Source organism: Lagenorhynchus albirostris, chromosome 1 (assembly GCF_949774975.1).
Source record: "Lagenorhynchus albirostris chromosome 1, mLagAlb1.1, whole genome shotgun sequence".
Classification (NCBI taxonomy): Eukaryota; Metazoa; Chordata; class Mammalia; order Artiodactyla; family Delphinidae; genus Lagenorhynchus; species Lagenorhynchus albirostris.
The window spans coordinates 85,903,200-85,920,660 of record NC_083095.1 but is presented as its reverse complement, the minus strand read 5'-3'; the positions used below and the strand labels follow the sequence as shown (position 1 = coordinate 85,920,660).

The window sequence follows — 17,461 nt, the reverse complement described above, 5'->3', positions numbered from 1 at the left end:
TATCTCGTGCACGCACCTTAAACTACCTCTTTAGAGTTTTGGGGAAGTAGGAAACTTTATGAACAAGTTTGGTTTGGGAATGAGGGAAGCAAGTCTAAAATCTGAGGTAAAGGAATGTTTGGGAATTCAGGATGTGACCATGCCACTCTGACTGATACAAAGGCTTCTGTAGTTTAACTTAATGATGTCATGAGAGATAGACATAGAACCAGAAGTCAGAAGAAGGTCAGAATAACAGAAAGGTGGAGAATGAGAGACTCAGATTGTCTAAGAAGGTAGTTCTCAAAGAGAATTTTGGAAACAATCATGGCATAGTGCATAAATTTTGGATGACAAAAAAACAGTGAGAGTTCTTGGGTCTGTGGAAAGTGTATTCAAATATGAAAAAAAGGTTTATCATTCATTATCATTAACTTAAGGGAAGTGAGAGAGGGCATAAAAGAACCAAATTCTAATTATGATCAGGATAGTGCGGGTCAAAGGTAGAAATGAGTTTATAGTGTAAGACTGTCCCCACTAGAATCAGGAAGGAAGGAGTCATGAATGCAGAGTGTTGGAATAGGAATGGCAGAGGTTGGGGAGTTAGGGATAGGGAGTAGATATGAGAACTTACTGGTGTTAGAATTTAGAGTTTGTATCAAGGTAGTGATTTGGGTTAGTTGATGTTGAATTTTTCCAACTAAGTTGCTTTTACTTCATATAATGGTGGTGTATTTTTCAGAACAACAAACGACTTGAAATCTTTGAATGCCATGGCCCTCGGGCTGTCAGCTGTCTTGCCACAGCTCAGGAAGGTGCCCGAAAGCTGCTGGTTGTGGGGTCTTATGACTGTACCATTAGTGTGCGTGATGCACGGAATGGACTGCTCCTTAGAACTCTGGAGGGCCACAGCAAAACCATTCTCTGCATGAAGGCAAGTATAGTGCAAAAAATAGGAGTTCATTGTCTGGTACAAATAGAAGGGTTTGAATGAAATTTACCATGTTGTCTAATGCCTTATTTAGAATACGGATTACTATCCTTTTTTATTTTCTTTTTTTTAAAAAATTAATTTATTTATGGCTGTGTTGGGTCTTCGTTGCTGCGCACGGGCTTTCTCTAGTTGCAGTGAGCGCGAGCTACTCTTGCTTGTGGTGCGCAGGCTTCTCATTGCGGTGGCTTCTCTCGTTGCGGAGTACGGGCTCTAGGTGTGCGGGCTTCAGTAGTTGCGGCACGTGGGCTCTAGAACACAGGCTCAGTAGTTGTGGCGCACAGGCTTAGTTGCTCCGCAGCATGTGGGATCTTCCCGGACGAGGGCTCGAACCCATGTCCCCTGCATTGGCAGGCGGATTCTTAACCACTGCGCCACCAGGGAAGTCCCTATGACCCTTTTCTTTAGGCTTGGATTACCACAGGACATACTGTTTTTTAATATATTAACCAAGAGACAAAATTGTATCTTATTGTAGAATGTAGATATACTCGAATGCCCTTCTAGGCTGCTTCGTAATCATTCCGAAGAAGCAACAAACCCAGTAGTACATTGTCAATTCATCACAGTACTTGGTGGCAGCACATAAGTTTCAGTTCAGAAAATTTGTCTGAGAAACTTATTTCATACCTCGTTCATGCTCATCTCAAAATAGGGTGGGAAGTAGAATTTGCTAATGTGTATTACAAGTTAAAGGAAACTCAGAATGTTATATCGAATCTCATTAACTGAATTTTTTTTCTTTAAGGTGGTGAATGACCTTGTGTTCAGTGGCTCCAGTGATCAGTCAGTCCATGCCCACAACATTCACGTAAGCCATGTTGGTGTGAAGAAATCTTTAGTAGAATGATGATTAAAGCTTGAAGGATTCCTCAGACCTCTTGCAATTTAAATTAAGCCCTTTTTCTAGTGAAAGACTTAATAATAATCCCTGCGCATAAGCTCTTGGATAATATTAAGTACTGTAGAAATTCTGACCTCATCAAAATTCTTAGTGGGGAATAGACTCAAATTTACATAAGGTTTAGTTTGAATGCTTCATCTAAGCATGAGATAAATTGAGCATCTGAGGCTCTAAGAAAGTAGATATGATACATAGTTTAAAATAGCACAAGTAAAAACAGCCAAGAGACTCTGCTCAGGTCATAGAGGCTGCTTTTGAAGCTCAGTTCTTAGTCTGTAAACCTGGGGGTTATCCAGCCTCAGGGACATGTCCAGATGCAGTGAAATGATAAAAGTGAATATACTTCAAAAGCTATAAAATACATACACACATAGCTGTGGCCCTTCTCTTTCTGTGACTTGGGGTTCTCTCCATCAAGATACAGTGCAGGGCTTCCCTGGTGGTGCAGTGGTTAAGAATCCCCCTGCCAATGCAGGGGACATGGGTTCAAGCCCTGGCCCAGGAAGATCCCACATGCCGCGGAGCAACTAAGCCTGTGCGCCACAGCTACTGAGCCTGCGCTCTAGAGCCTGTGAGCCACAACTACTGAAGCCCACGCACCTAGAGCCAGTGCTCCTCAACAAGAGAAGCCACGGCAATGAGGAGCCTGCTCACCACAATGAAGTGTAGCCCCCGCTCGCCAAAACTAGAGAAAGCCTGCACGCGCAACAAAAACCCAACTCAGCCAAAAATAATAAATAAATTTATTTAAAAAAAGATACAGTGCATACATTTTGTAAAAGTAAAAAATGCTTGTGGGAGTACTTCATCTGTTAAAATTAGTACAGCTACGTTTGTACAAGTAGTCTCAGAATTATGTCTTCTAGAATTACAGAATTATAAATCTCAGAAGTCGGAAGGAATCTTGAAGGTCAGTCTAGTGACTCTTATCTCTCTTCTGATGCAGACTGGTGAGCTTGTACGGATCTATAAAGGTCACAATCATGCAGTGACTGTGGTGAATATCCTAGGAAAAGTGATGGTGACTGCTTGCCTGGATAAATTTGTTCGTGTCTATGAATTACAGGTAGAATTTAGACCCAGTATTTTGCTTGAATGACTTGGGGAGACTGTCTATTTGGATTTGGTGTTGATTTTTCTATATGGAAAGGCTGGGGTGGAACTCAGGAATCTGAGTTCTTCACAAGTACTATAGATAATTATGAAGTAGCTGGTCCTTGGAGGATGCTTTCAGAAACACTACTCTGAGATACCTGGTCAGGCTCACACGTGTTAAAAATTAAATGGTGGGCTTCCCTAGTGGCGCAGTGGTTAAGAATCTGCCTGCCAATGCAAGGGACACAGGTTCGAGCCCTGGCCTGGGAAAATCCCACATGCCACAGAGCAACTAAGCCCGTGCGCCATAACTACTGAGCCTGAGCTCTAGAGCCTGCAAGCCACAACTACTGAGCCCACATGCCACAACTACTGAAGCCTGTACAACTAGAGCCCGTGCTCCACAATAAGAAAAGCAATGACAATGAGAAGCCCGCGCACCGCAACTAGGGAAAGCCCGTGCACAGCAACAAAGACCCAACACAGCCATAAATAAATAAATTTATTTTTTAAAAAAAATTAAATGGTGTCAAAGAAAATTTAAATGGTTTATGGAGAGCAGCTGTAGTCTGTAATACCTGTCTGATTCTCTTTGTGTGCAATTTCAGGTTTGAGACTTTGACACTACACAGAAATTGATTTTATTTTTTCCAGTTACCAGCTCTTCCCATGAGGAGAAGGAGTTGTTAGATTATGTTTCTGTTAACATGCTACTGGTACTTCAGCTTGGTATCTCAGGTGTAGTTTTAAACCTTTCAAAGGCCTTCAGGGACTATGCCTGTTAAACACAAGGTATAAATAACCTTAATTCTCTCTCTCTTTTTTTTTTTTTCCCTCCACCCAAGTCGCATGATCGATTGCAAGTTTATGGAGGACACAAAGACATGATTATGTGTATGACCATCCATAAAAGTATGGTGAGTATAATTTGCTGTGCCACATATTTGCCTTTGAACGTGTTTACTAAAAATTGTACAAACTATTAATAATGTTACTACTTGTCACTTCCAAAAATGACATCTGTTTTTGATATGCCTCATTACTGAATGTCTTTCTATCTCTTGGTATTATAATATTGAAAACCCAGTAATGCTGTTGAATATTCCTTTTTTTATTAAGAGCTAAAATAATTACAATACAAAATATAATACCACCATTAAATAGAAGGTAAATTTAAGATGTTTCCAAAAAAAAAATTTGAGTGGTGCTTTCTTCAGTGACATTATGATCTGGACAGTACATTGGAATAGAGTCAGGAGGTTTGGCCAGTGTGGCATAGTTATAGCAGACCTAAAAGTAGAAGCTAACTCATGTAACCCTGCTAATCCTTGATTTATTTTATTTTTAAATTTTGAGGTTGAACCAGAATGGATGTTTTTCAGACTTTAAGCAGTAGAACCTTTTGTTCCAATGAAATACAGATGCCTAATATGCAATGCCCAGTAGAAGCCAGAGCTACACCAGTTAAAGTATAAGTGGTGCCTCTGATCCCTGCCACTTCCGGTCTCAGCCACAATCCCAAGAGTGGCTCTCTAAGGAGCACAGCTTCAAAGTGTCCAGACTAGAAGATCTACAAGATACTTTCCCATTATGGTACTCTGGGGCTGGTTTGGGTTTAGGTTTAGGTTTTCTTGTTGTTGTAGCTGATACCAGTAACTTTTGACTCTTATTTTGAGGATGATTGTAGTAGTTTTATTGTGTGTTGTTTTGGTCTGATGTGATAAACCTTTTTCTCTAGATTTATACTGGCTGTTATGATGGCAGTATTCAGGCCGTGAGGCTGAATCTGATGCAGAATTACCGCTGCTGGGTAAGGAGTGAGACTGTTCTTGTCACCAGACTTAGATGTTGCACAACCCCAGGCCAATTTATAGATCTTCATTATCATCGGTTTAGCATTTTTATATTGAGCGTCTACTTTTGCCTTCCGCTGTAGGACAAATAAGCTTATTTTTTAAAAAATACATAAAATGCTTCCATACTTCTGTAATGAAAAGTCTAATCTTAGGATTAGATATAAAGCATATTTGAGTATCCACTCAAAGTTTATCTCTTTTGTGTTTTTTATTTTGTTTTATTACTCTATTGATACATGCCTACAAAAACATCAACAGTACAGAAGTGTGTGAAAGAAAAGTATAAGTGCTTATTTTCATGACCTGCCCACAATACTTTTTACCCATTCCTCAGGCATTACATGTATAGTTTGGTTTGTTCCTCATTGGTTTTTGAGGAATAGGCAGATAAAAATTTGCATGTTTGAAGTTTTAAACCTCAGTTTACTAGGCTAAATTGAGTGGTTTTTATTTTTGGGTGGGAGCTGGTGATTAACCCTCAAAACTTTCATACTGTTTCTTATAAGCCTTACTTTGTTTCATCAGTTCTAATAGTTGTGACCAGAGAAAAGTTGATGGCACTGAATTTTTTTTTCCCTAAACCCTGACCTCCTTTTTCAGCATTGATGAAATGAACTGGATGCTCTCCATTTTAAAATTTGATTTTGGGTTTGTCTCTGGCCTAATTACTTTTCAGCTTTTTACACATCACTATCTTTGATTTTTAGTCTTCTCAGTGAAGACAAGCAAGATCTAGTACAACAGGCTCCAGAATATACAAATAGACTTAACTTATCTAGAGAAATGAGGAAAATACCTTCTGGTTTTAAAGCTGGGGGGTTGGAATAGTGCTTACAGAGGAGAAACTCAAATTTGCATTACTTTTTAGAAATGAACATGTTAGAATGAGAATCATAGGATTTCTTACAAGCCTGTAGGGAAAAAAAGCCAAGACAAAGAGTCTTTATGCTTTCTGACTAACAATTGAAACATAGCCACATTTATAATACAGTAAAAAAAAAAAAAAATAGGTGATCACAAGACTTGATTCAAGTAATAAAAATTGTTAGTAAAGTCAGGCTTCCTTGGCAGTTTTCTACAAGTATTTCCACAAATGTAGTTTTCTTTATCAGACATTTGTATTTTCAAGTTTACAAGTCAACAGTTCTTAGAATTGTTAAAAATAACCCTTTAAGTATTGCAGGAAAGCTCTTTGCCTTTCTTAAATAAATGGACTAAGAAACTCATTTTATGATGGCAAGATAAAGCATAAGTATGGTTTAAATTGTATTTTATGTAACTTGTCTGTCAGTATTTGCTAACAGCTTCCTTATCTAATGATGTAATGGCTGCCTTAGTGCTTTGCCTTCTCAAAATATTGCACTGTCAAAAGACTTCCCAGTCTTTTCAAGTTTCTCATTAAATTGATGATTAATTTGGTTACCTCTGGCTTTGTTGAATTTCCTAGCCAAGAATAAATTAAAGAATAGGGGCTTACTTACAGGATGCAAGTGAGGAATATTCTCATTGCATGTTTCCCATGCTCTTTATAACTTACCTTTTCATTCTGTTTCTCTCCAGTGGCACGGTTGCTCTCTGATATTTGGCGTTATAGATCATTTAAAACAACATTTGCTGACTGACCATACAAATCCGAACTTTCAAACTCTGAAATGTCGCTGGAAGAACTGTGATGCTTTTTTTACTGCTAGGAAAGGATCCAAACAGGTACATCAGTGGGATTTGAGGTCAACCTGGGGTCATTTGACTGCTCATAGCAGGGTTCAGTAAACCTTTTTTGCCTTATTAGAATGTTCACAATTGCAATAAACAGGGAGAGTGTAGGGATTTTTCTTTTTATTACTATCCAGGGATTTGGTGTATAGCTTAATGAGGTTTCAAATGAAGAATAGGTAGTTTTTGAGAAAGAGCCTAAAGAGAATGTTTTCACATGTTTCCAGTCCAGTAACTGAACCTAGAGGTTTATTACAGTGCTCTTGTTAAGAACTCATCTTTTAAGTGCGCAGTTCCATGTAAATTAGAGTACTGGGTCCTAACTGCCTTTCATGTATGGATCTTAGAATGTACCTGTGAAGCTCCCTGGCTTTGACTTTCTCTTGTCCTACTACCATCCTTTCTCTCATGGGCCCTTTTCCCTTTATTCCTAGGATGCTGCAGGACACATTGAACGACATGCTGAGGATGACAGCAAAATTGATTCATGAAGTTTTTTGCCTCCCATGTTGGGAAGTCTTTAGTTGAACTAATTTCACATCAGCCCCTTACACAGGCCAGTGTCTTCCCTTCCCTAGTGGATCAGGGAAGGAGAGAGTGGTTACTAGCCAGGCTTACCACTAGCATAAGTCTGGGCAGCTCTATGGGGTGATAGGTTACACTTCTAAGTTCTTGCTGGAGGTCTGTCAGATTTAAACAGATTTTTAAGGAACCACACTCTTCTGGGACAGCATGGCTTATAGTAATTTATGCTACTGGTGTTCTCCAGATGATTATTAAAATACAGATCTTAATTGGCTCCCCGGTTTGACCCTAATCATATGTATATTTTATTGATTTCAGTCGGTGATTTTTAGTTTCTGTTCTTATGATGGTTTAAACCTATAGGCAGGCTTTTAAGTACAAATTTGTCCAGTGCTAGATTTTTAGGATCAGTTTTAACTTCTCCTTAATTATTACAATCAGTTAATTGTAACAGCTGGATATTTAAATTGGAAGCAAATAGTTCCCTTTCTTAACAATTATGTACAGTGTGTTTCAGTATGCTCTTTGTAGATAGACAGAGCTGGCTTTAAATGCTAAAGGGACACACAATAGGTTTTTAACAGTTAAAGTAACTGCTCTGCTGATTATATTTTAGGAACTCAGGCAGCAAATCACATAATGACAAGTCCTTACAGACAGTACTTCCTATTGAACTTCTGCAGATTTTGATAGAGTGCTCAGTTCAAGGCAGTGCATAGACCTAATGTCTGCTTGGAAATCTCACTGTTAGACCTGGGCACTCACTGCAGGTATTGGCAGGCTGTTCGAACTGGAGGTATAACCTTTATCTCTCTTTCCAGCTTCTGACTCTCCAGGCGGGCTGTGGGTTTGAAACCTTTTCATTTACTTCATTGCCAAACCCCACTCTTCTATTCTCTGGCTGTGCCTAGACTGACAGTAGCCATCATATACTTCCTCTGGGTTCACAGGGTACTTTCCACCCACCCGCAGTACCCAAATGGGGGAGTCAGGATAAAGCATCTGAATATAGTTTTCAAGGCCTCAGGCAGGCTTCTTAAAGACCAATGTCTTGCCTTCATCTCCCCACTAGCTGGGAAGGGTGGAGTAGGATGAAGGGAAAGACCCTACCTGTCCATTGAGAGCAGCCAAATGAACAAAGCCTTCATGAGACTGCTTTGTTTTTGGATTTTCTCTGGACTCTTAAGAGAAGCCGTGGAGGTGTTGCTTTCCAGCCTTTTGTTTCTAGATTCTCAAAACTCCGAAAGTTTCTACAGAGAGAGAGAGGAAAAGGGAGAGGAGCCCAGCGCCACATACCAAGCTTCAGATGTGATGCCTATTCTTTCCTAGGACTGCAGAGCATCCAGGTTTATCTCCACCCATCTTAGTGCACACACTTCTACTCACATGTCTTCACTCAGGCTCTGGGGCAGGGGGACTTCCCCAGGGGTTCATGGATAGGTTTCAAGAGGGTATCCAAACCCCCTGGAATTGTGTGTAAGACTAAGTAGGTGTTTTTTTCCAGGGAAGCCTCCAGTGGTTCTCACTGGATCCAAAAAAAACATTAAGAACTAATCTAGGAGCTACATCTAGATAATGAATGGCTCCACAAGCTGTTTACTTCTGTCCTTATGAATGGCAGAACTCTTGTGTTGACCACACTATTGAGATTTGCATGATACTTGAGAGAGAACAGAGAAGATCCTGTTGCATAAAGTTTATGTGTGCTGTTTCTGTCTGAGAGCAAGCATTCCCATCTCTCACCCCATTTCCTGTACAGGTGACCAGAGAAGCTAAGCTGTTCTGTGGGTTTGGGAATGGTGATTCCCAGGAAAGTACGTTTGGATTTATTGCTAAACCTAGCATTTTCCTTTGGGCTGTAGTGAACCCACATTTCCGCGTTGGCTGGGCAGTGTGCTGAGGAAGTCTTGCATACTCTGTTGCGTAGGTGCCCTTCTGTCCTGCCTGAGGACATGTCTGAAAAGATGAGAGTGGTGGAGCCTCTGTACAGCTAGAAGGGGGTATATGAGGTGTTGGGCAGTCATGGGGAACTGTAGGTATGAACAGACTGATAGAATCAGTAAAAACTGATTTGATTTTAACTTTCACAGAATCGTGCACAGTCTGTCTGCCTTTATGTGTGCAGTTGTGGATGTTCTTTGTACATGTGTATGCGCGTGGGCACCTATACTTGTAATACTTTTTCTCATTTCACAAGAATTTTCTTTGAAGCCGTGGCAATAATGTTTTTGTTTCAAGAATGCATAAAATTCGTTTAACACCAGGTTAGTATATTGCCCTCAATGCACTGTTGTAGCCACCTGTTTAGAAATAAAGGCACCATAAGCATCTTGACTGCTTATGGTTGTATGTTATGACTTTTAAGTGTCTTGAAAGTTATGCAAAAGTCTTGTTTTAAGTCTTCTACAATGTCTTGGCTGATTCTGGCCTTCTGTTCCCCCTCAGAGTAGAGCAGTGGCTCAGGGATTTGTGTTGGCTCTGATATTTAGTACTTAGTTGAGGAAGGCAATTATTACATGACCTGACAAAACACAACTCATTTCTTATAAGGAATTGGAGGCCATTTTTAGAATGTTGTTTTTAATCACTCGTGTTCACCTCTGACAGCTAGAAGACAAGAGAACCATAGCATAAATCCTTTTGTGCGCATATGCTCGGGTTTTAATGGCAGTTTATTCTGATGACATATCAGTCACTTCAAGTTTTATCCTGAAGTTTTTAATCAGGTTCAAAATTTTGGTATACGGCTCTACTCAGTATAAAGCAGTTAAACACAGTACAAAGTTATCTTGATCTGATGTTACTTGAATTTGAGAGAACGTTATTGCTATTACACTTCTGCTTTTGTGGAGAATTTTTTTTCTGCCTCAGAAGAGTTAGCAGTTGAGTGTTGAGCTCCTGACCTATCTATAATTTATAGGCAACATCACTGCCATTTAAGTGGTTATTTGCCTAACAAAGGGTTTTTTGTTTTTTTTTCTTTTTGGTAGATTATACAGTGCACAACTTTAGTGACTAGGTATGTGGATGATTTGGTGGGAGTAGGTGTACAAAACTTAGCGGAATGGTATGGTATATTTTATGGAAGAGAATTCATTGGAGGGGAAATGAAAGTATATTGTGAAGTGGGATTTAAACAGCATGTACCCTCTGGTTTGCAATTTATATACGCTGTCTTATAAATTTTGTTCCTGTTACCTAAAGGAGAACTCCTAAAACTGTTAAGAAGGCCATGCCTGTCACATTGTTAAAACAGTGATTTTATCCCTGCCCCAAATCATCAGATTCCTCAGGATTTCAGAGAAGCTGTCTAATGGTTAGAATTAGAAGTTGTGGTAGAGATGATTTGGGTTATACTGAGTTCCATATACAAGTGGATGTGAAATCCTGATTAAACCAAACCTACTGCTTACCAGACAATAACCTCTAACCTCACCTCCAACCCCCAAGTATGTGGCCTTGCTGGGTCACATGGTGACTAACGTTTCCCAGATTTCCTCTAAATTCAAGGTAGTAGCCCAACTGAATTGGGGGAGGAGGGAGTCAAGGAGGAAAGGCTGTTGAAGATCTTCCTCCTACTCAAGAGAAATATATGCCCTAGAGCTGTGCCAGCACCCTTGGTGTCTGATTTGTTTTTTAATTGAATATGGGTTAGAAGAATGAAATCAGATGACACTTGACTGCAAAAATGTTTATAAGCAAATGGCTTAGCCTTCTTACATTTTGGTATAAAGCTGCGAACTTCCTAACTTTGTAAAGCAAGATATAAAGCAAATATAAGGGGAAAATAAAGTACTTTTACTAATTGTTTATTTTTGTTACCTTATCTGCATATTCATATTCACAGCCAAACCCTTCTCTTCCACATTGATATAGAGAACAAGAAGGAAATTGGGTAGAAAATGAAAGATGGTTGTAGATATGCCACAGATCATGGTCCAGATAAGCTCGGCAGACCGCTACATATAAGGATTTGTTCAAGGTCATACAGTAGGTCAATATTAGTGGAGGAACTAGGATTAAGAACTTTATCTCTGCTCCATTACACTCAGGTAACTGGCCCCTCTGGTTATAGGTGACCCATTTTGTCTTGATCTAGACACCAACAGCTATTCCCCTTCCTTTCCTCATGTGTCTTGGAAAGTATTTGACTGATTCCTGTGCTCAAGAAATAGCAAAAGCCATGATTAAAGCGGGGTTTAGGATTTATTTGTGTATGTGTGTATTTTCCATTGCTGTGTTCTGAAACTACGGCTCTCTATACGTGATGGGTAAGATTGGAGCTACTCATCCCTGCTGTGGCTGACATCTAAATGTGAGAAAACAAAACACGATCAAGCCAGCTATACAGGTGCCTTTATTTAGATCAACTTTTTTTCAAAATGCAACCAAACTTATGAGTCAGATAACCCAAAGTGTCCAACCCTCTTCTGCTGAGCTAGTTTACTCTGGAGCAGGCCCATCCTGAAACAGTCAGGCAGAACCAAATGCTCATTGGGCTGCTGTCCCGGGACTGGGAGAATATAAAGGTGATAGAGGGCTCTAGCACCAGGAAGTGTTGAGTGCCACTGGCAAATGCTTCTGCGAACAGCCGAGGGCAAGCTAAAGGGAGTGTTTGCTTCAGAGCTGAGGCCACTCAGACTCCAAGCAAAGCTGTCACTGGGCCATGGCTAGCTGAGGCAGACAGAGACACTTGCCTCCATGTGGCACAGGGATAGAGTTGTTCTCCCTTCCCCATTCCTTAACTAAAGGGTGAGGCTGGGCATGACAGATGGACAGATACCCTGAGGCTGAGAAGGAAGTGAGTAGAGGAGGAACAAGACCGATGAGGTGCCTGGAGGTCTGCTGAGGGTGCAGCTACTGTGTCCTTTGAGGTAAGTGGCTCTAGCTCTGTTGGGTGAAATTGAAATCCTGAGTGATCCTGCATGGCCTTGGATGAGGCCAGCTTGGTTCAGGCATACATGGTGAGCTGCAGCCACTGAAAGAGGAAGTCCCAAGATCAGAATGCAAACAAGAAAAGGGAGCCCAGCCCTAGGGATCTAACGGGGTAGAGGAAAGGGACAGCCCCCAGCATGCCAGACACTGGGAAGATTTTCTGAGAAGCAGCGGTGTACTGCATCCTTCCCACAGATCTCTCCTAGAAGGTACATATTTTCCACCATAAAGTCATTGTAGAACTGAGGCCTCCCTGGAGCCTTCCCGCAGTCCTCGTTCCCGATGAGCCACATCCTGCTGAGCCGTGAGCTTCCCTTTATGTTCCTTTCCCATCCCATCCCTCCACCACCATTGGGAAGTGAGGAGTGCATAGTGTGTCCAGTCTTCCTCATGGATTCCTCTACCTCGAATTTTAAGGTACAGGGGGATTGTACGGCTTCTATTAGGCTTTACCTCTAGAACGTTGAGTTTGATGATACCGTCACCATCCTTGTCAAATGCATTAAAAGCTCCTGTGTGGAAGAACGCACAGGCCAGAGGCCAGTTAAAGGCTCAGTCCGCCTCCACTGCTCTACCTTTTCTTAACTGTGTGCTAAGTGCTGCTCTTCAGCACAAAAATCTACCAGGCAGAGTACCACCCGTAACCCTCCCTTTGCCATCCCATTCTGAGCCTGAAGAGGCCCTTCACCTTTGTTCAATCTGAATACAGTAGATTGGGATTTGTCCAAGGTCATACAGTAGGTCAGTTAGTGGAGATTCCCGCCACCACAGCTGTCGCTGCAGGAGAGGGGGCAGGAGGGGCAAAGAGAGCAAAAGGGTAGCTGTCCACTTACTGAACATGCCCTCCAGCCTGAGGAGGCAGCAGATGAAGCTGTCGAGGTCAATGTTCATGGACCTGTCTGCATAGCGCATGGTGATGATGTCGTAGAGCTGGTTGTTGAGGTGGAAGCCTGTGGGGGGAGCACAGGAGAGATGGGGTAGGCTTGGAGCCCTTAGGCCTGTGTGCTATCTCCCCTGCCTCCTGGTCACTCTGGGGCCTGGGAGAGGAAAGCGAGAAGCCCTCTCTCATTCCTTTCTCTAGTAGGGCCCAAGTGGCCCCATCCTCCCCTCCCGTTCCTGCTCCCACCGGCTCCAGTCCGCATCCTGGCCACCCCCTTTCTTCCCCACACCTGCGTCATTGACTGCATTTCGCATCTCGTAGCTGTTGATGGTGCCGGATTGGTCTGTGTCATAGTGCTTGAAAATTTTCTGGCAATAGAAAATTTGAGGACAGGGGTCGCACACTGAATCTCTGAATCAGTCCCTTCCTCACTCCCACCTTCGTTCTCTCATCCCACCTGCCAGGCCTTAATCTTCTTCCAGAGGTGATGGAACTCTTGCAGGTTCAGTCTCCCAGAGCCGTCTGTCTGGAGGAAGGAAGTCAGGGCTACAGGGCACATAGCAAAATCCCCCTGGATGGGGAGAGGGCTTTCTAGGCGGCTGTGCAGGGAAAGCAGCCCCATAGGAGAGCTTTGCCCAGGATATCCCACTCTGCCCTGTCCTGGTATTTAACACCCCCCTCTATGCTTCCTGAGTCAAAATTAATGCCTGCTCTATAACCCAGGGAACCTTTCTCCTAAGGACCACTTTCGTTAGGGCCCCAGGCAGAATCCCAGGCCTGAGGTTAAGAGCAGGGGCCAATGTTCTTCCCAACTGTACCTCCTCCAACAGCCCCTTTCAGACCAGCAGCCAGGAGGTTCTAACTCAGGGCCTCCTTAAATGTTTCCTCGGGCATGAATTTGAGCCCCGCTGCTTGGCTGGGCCCCCCCACCCCATTTGTTGCCCTAGCCCCCAGAGGCTGCTCAGGGGCTGATGACAGAGGCTTGGGAAGGAGTGGCAGGAAGGATACGTCCATGAGAGCAATCATGCTACGGCAGGACTCCAGCGTGAAGCCTTGTGTCTTCAGATCCTTATCTGGGAGGTATGGAGAAGAGCGAGGAGCTGCTTTCAGATAACTGGACACACTGCCCCCACCACCCACCTGTTTCTCACAGAGTTTGAGCCACTCACGTTTGTTCACAACTCTGTTAAGGATATTCTTAAGCTCATCTGCACAGATCTCCATGTCCTGAGGAGGTAGGGAGAAGAGAGTCATGGTTCAAAAGTACAGCAACTGATGGAGCCCGGGCTTTGCAAAACAAATCCCGGCTGTCCATGGTTGTAAAGTCCCTGTCAGGGCTATTCTGTCGTGGGGAAGCAGGGGCTCTTCTGAGGAAGACACACTGCAGCCTCAGCTGTCCAGACTGCAATGGGCAGCTCAGAGCCACCCAGTGGGTGTGTTGGTCAAAAACTCGAGGACTTCACTTGTGGATTTCTGCGCTACACTCAAACACCCTGTTCCCACCAAAAGCCAAAATGACCTCTACTGAACCATAATGAAATAACTGGCAAATTGAGCAATTAAGGAGAGGAGTGTCTGTGGGAGTCGGGGTTGGAGGTACTCACATCGCCTGCTATCTGCCTGAAAATGTTCCCGAATTGCTGCTGTTCCTCACTTTCCTGGTCAGCGCTGCTGGGCTCTGACTATGGAAGCACAAAGGAAAACTGGTTGGTGAGGACCAGGGAGATGGACAGACCCGAGAGGAAAGTTCCTCTGGACTGAAGGAGCCAGGTGCCTAAAACAGCCCTAGGTGGCAGCAGGAGCTGGGTACAGGGCAAATGCTCTTCTTTCTCAGCTGAACCTGGTGATCTGGAGTGAGGATCGTCTAGGCCCAGGTGAGCCTTCACTCCATACCCCCGCAGCTCAGACATTCTAACCAGAGGAGGTATATTAGCTCTGCAATCATGTAGACAGCCCTCTTGGTCCTCTTACCCCATCCCCACCTGCTAGAGCCCCCTCCACTGTTTTGAGCCTGACCATCCCAACCAAACCAGCCCCAGCAGGACAGAGGGGGCCAGACCAATCTGATAGCTCCAGCTGCCTCTGTCATCAAGGCCAAATCTTCAGAGGACCCTCCTCCCCTCCCCACTCCGTTGGGCACTACAGGATAGAGATAGCCCTGGATTTATCTGTGGACTTTTGCCTCTTCGTCTATAACCTCCTGTAAGCTTTATATGACCACCTCTCCCCGCTCTAACACCGTCCCCTGAGCTCTGGAGGACTCCATTTCTGGTGTCATCCCCCTTTTCCACTACTATTCTTTATCCTCCCCATTGTTAATGACACCAGGAAACAGGAGTTGTTCCATCTCAAGCTGCTTCTGTCTTAGGCTTTGCATCCCTCTCTCTTTCCTGGCTGGATGGGCTCCAGCGGGGAGGCTCGGCCTGTCCTTCCCAGGCCTAGGACCAGCTTGGTGTGGCAGCCAACCCCAAGACATTCACCCAAGCAGCATCCCAGATTTTAGGAGAACTTGATGAGAGAAAAGGTCAGTGGGACAAACCCAAACCTCTAGATGTTAAAGGGACACGCCACCCCGTGGCCCCTCCAACCCCCATGCACCCCAAGAGGGTAGACCTCAGTTGTGTGTTGGCTACCCCATTCATGCACATGCTCGGAAACCTGTGGGGATTTCGCTTGCTTATCAGGGCTTGTTTTGTCTTTGCCCTCCTCTGATTCCTGGTCCACACCCAGCTCCTTGTTGCTGTTTGCTCTGTCTGAAACGAAGATGATAGGCTGGAGAGAGGAGGGAAGTAGGGAGGGGGCAGGAAGGAGACAAGGATTACTGGCTGAGCGGGCACAAGGAGGCAACCTCCCTCCTGGACCAGCTTTGTCCAGTGGAGAGGGAAAGAGCAGAGTTGGGAGTTCCTGAACCTCCGTTCAACCTCCATCTCTGCCACTAACAAGCTGTGTGACTTGGGGAAAGATGCTAAGTCTCTCTGGACTTCAGTTCCTTATCTCCTCATGGTAGAATTATGAGGATTAAGCAAGGTAGTTACTGCACGTGAAAATGCTAAGAATGCTAAAAGCAGCATGATCTAGTGCAGTGATTTTCAAGTATTTTGTAGATTTTTTTTTTCAAATGGAAGCCCTGTTCAAATTAAATTTCCCCAGAAGTCATTAAAAACAGAGCTTCTCTGCTTGATGAAGAAGGCAGAGCTCTTTTCCCTCAGCATCCCCACATCACCGTGGCAGCTACTGAGGCACCTCCAAGGAGCCTCTAGGACTCGGCAGAGGACGCATTGAAAAAAGGACTCTGATTAATGGCATGGTCAGTGAGTGAGGTCAGAACACTTGGCTGGCGTCCCAGCCGTACCCCTCACATCTGAGAAATATCCTCTGGACTCGGTTTACTCATCCATTAATGGGGATGATAAAACCTGCTTTGCCTTTCTCATTGGGCTCTTACGGGGATCACATGGGATACTGAATGTAAAATTGTATTGCAAAAACATTTAAGATGCTACACAAATATAAGGGGTATTTGCCAGACATGCTCATGCAAGTGAGGAGGATATAAAAGGGTGGAGAGCAGCTGCCATGCTGTGCCAGTACTGGTTGGTGTATACATCCCACAAGGAAAGTCAGAAGAGAAAGGCTAGGCTGATGGCTGCAGGGCAGAGAGCAAGGGGGCAATCAGAGTCTCTCAGAGCAGAAATGGAACCTGACCGCTGAGTCCCCATTTGCCTTTCCATACTGTTCGTCTGGGACAGCACAAATGGACAGACCTATGGAAAGAGCTTCCCTGGCTTTGGCTCCCAGCAGGCCCCAAGTACCTTGGCTTGCTCTGCCTTCCAAGCAAAGGGTCTTGCTCAAGTAACTGATGGTTGTAGGGAATCCCAGAGCAAGTGGGGCTCCCAGTCCGAGGCGGGGATGTGTGCCCATGGACATGGTGTGGCCATGGGGCACCCCTGCCAGGCACACATCTTGGGGCCCAAGTGTGGGTCTGGGCAACACAGGCAATAGAGTATAAGGGGCTTGCACCAGAGAGCTGAGGGCAAGAAACATGGGTTTCGGAGCAGACAAATACGATTTCCAGTTCCATTAGTTGTGTGTCCTTAGGCAAGTACTTCTGAGTCTTTATCCTCATCTATAAAAGGGGAATCATAACAGCACCTACCTTGTAGATACTGTTGTAATGAAAACAATGTATATTTTACCCCCAGCACAGGGCCTTAATATGCAGTGTTAGGTGCTTAGGTGCTTGAGGAATCTCAGCTCTGGTCTGCATCAGCACCAGTGCTCGGAGGACCCCTATGACGGATCCTTCCAGACGCTGTCATGAACACTAACACCAAACCTTGTCTGATAGCCTATGGCTACTGCTCCGTGGGCTTGAGGATGCCCAAAGGTCAGTCATTTCTGGATGGCACTCTGGGTGGTCAAACCAGAATTCTAAAAGGGGCACCGTTATTGTGGGCACTACAACCCTGAAGACTATGGGGAGGTTATGGGGTGAATGGAGCAAGGATGAGGTTGTAATCTCGAGCTCCAAAACCACACAAGGGAAACAGTGACCTTGGTCTCAGATGGAAGCTTTCATCTGA

The 17,461-nt window shown here is 43.9% G+C and overlaps 2 protein-coding genes across 8 annotated transcripts in view; one reads left to right on the top strand and one right to left on the bottom strand.

Moving 5' to 3' along the window:
• ZNF106 (zinc finger protein 106) overlaps nt 1-11,272 on the top strand; it is a 62,612-nt gene extending 51,340 nt beyond the window's left edge. For both annotated transcript variants that reach the window (XM_060148239.1, XM_060148231.1), the window contains 7 exons: nt 722-913; nt 1,719-1,781; nt 2,821-2,940; nt 3,815-3,886; nt 4,708-4,779; nt 6,386-6,532; nt 6,973-11,272. In XM_060148239.1, coding sequence (XP_060004222.1) covers nt 722-913; nt 1,719-1,781; nt 2,821-2,940; nt 3,815-3,886; nt 4,708-4,779; nt 6,386-6,532; nt 6,973-7,029 — 723 coding nt within the window. In that variant the 3' untranslated portion in view covers nt 7,030-11,272. The remainder of the gene's footprint in view (nt 1-721; nt 914-1,718; nt 1,782-2,820; nt 2,941-3,814; nt 3,887-4,707; nt 4,780-6,385; nt 6,533-6,972) is intronic.
• Nucleotides 11,273-11,402: 130 nt separating this feature from the next.
• CAPN3 (calpain 3) overlaps nt 11,403-17,461 on the bottom strand; it is a 48,634-nt gene continuing 42,575 nt past the window's right edge. For 3 of the 6 annotated variants that reach the window (XM_060148265.1, XM_060148289.1, XM_060148271.1), the window contains exons 16-23: nt 15,537-15,650; nt 14,483-14,560; nt 13,887-14,105; nt 13,336-13,404; nt 13,168-13,246; nt 12,832-12,948; nt 12,452-12,510; nt 11,403-12,041 (exon numbers count right to left, since the gene is read on the bottom strand). In XM_060148265.1, the coding sequence (XP_060004248.1) occupies nt 12,015-12,041; nt 12,452-12,510; nt 12,832-12,948; nt 13,168-13,246; nt 13,336-13,404; nt 13,887-14,105; nt 14,483-14,560; nt 15,537-15,650 (762 nt within the window). In that variant the 3' untranslated portion in view covers nt 11,403-12,014. Of the gene's footprint in view, nt 12,042-12,451; nt 12,511-12,831; nt 12,949-13,167; nt 13,247-13,335; nt 13,405-13,880; nt 14,106-14,482; nt 14,561-15,536; nt 15,651-17,461 lie in introns of those variants that run through there. The other 3 variants (XM_060148281.1, XM_060148305.1, XR_009540348.1) reach the window with 3 other exon arrangements.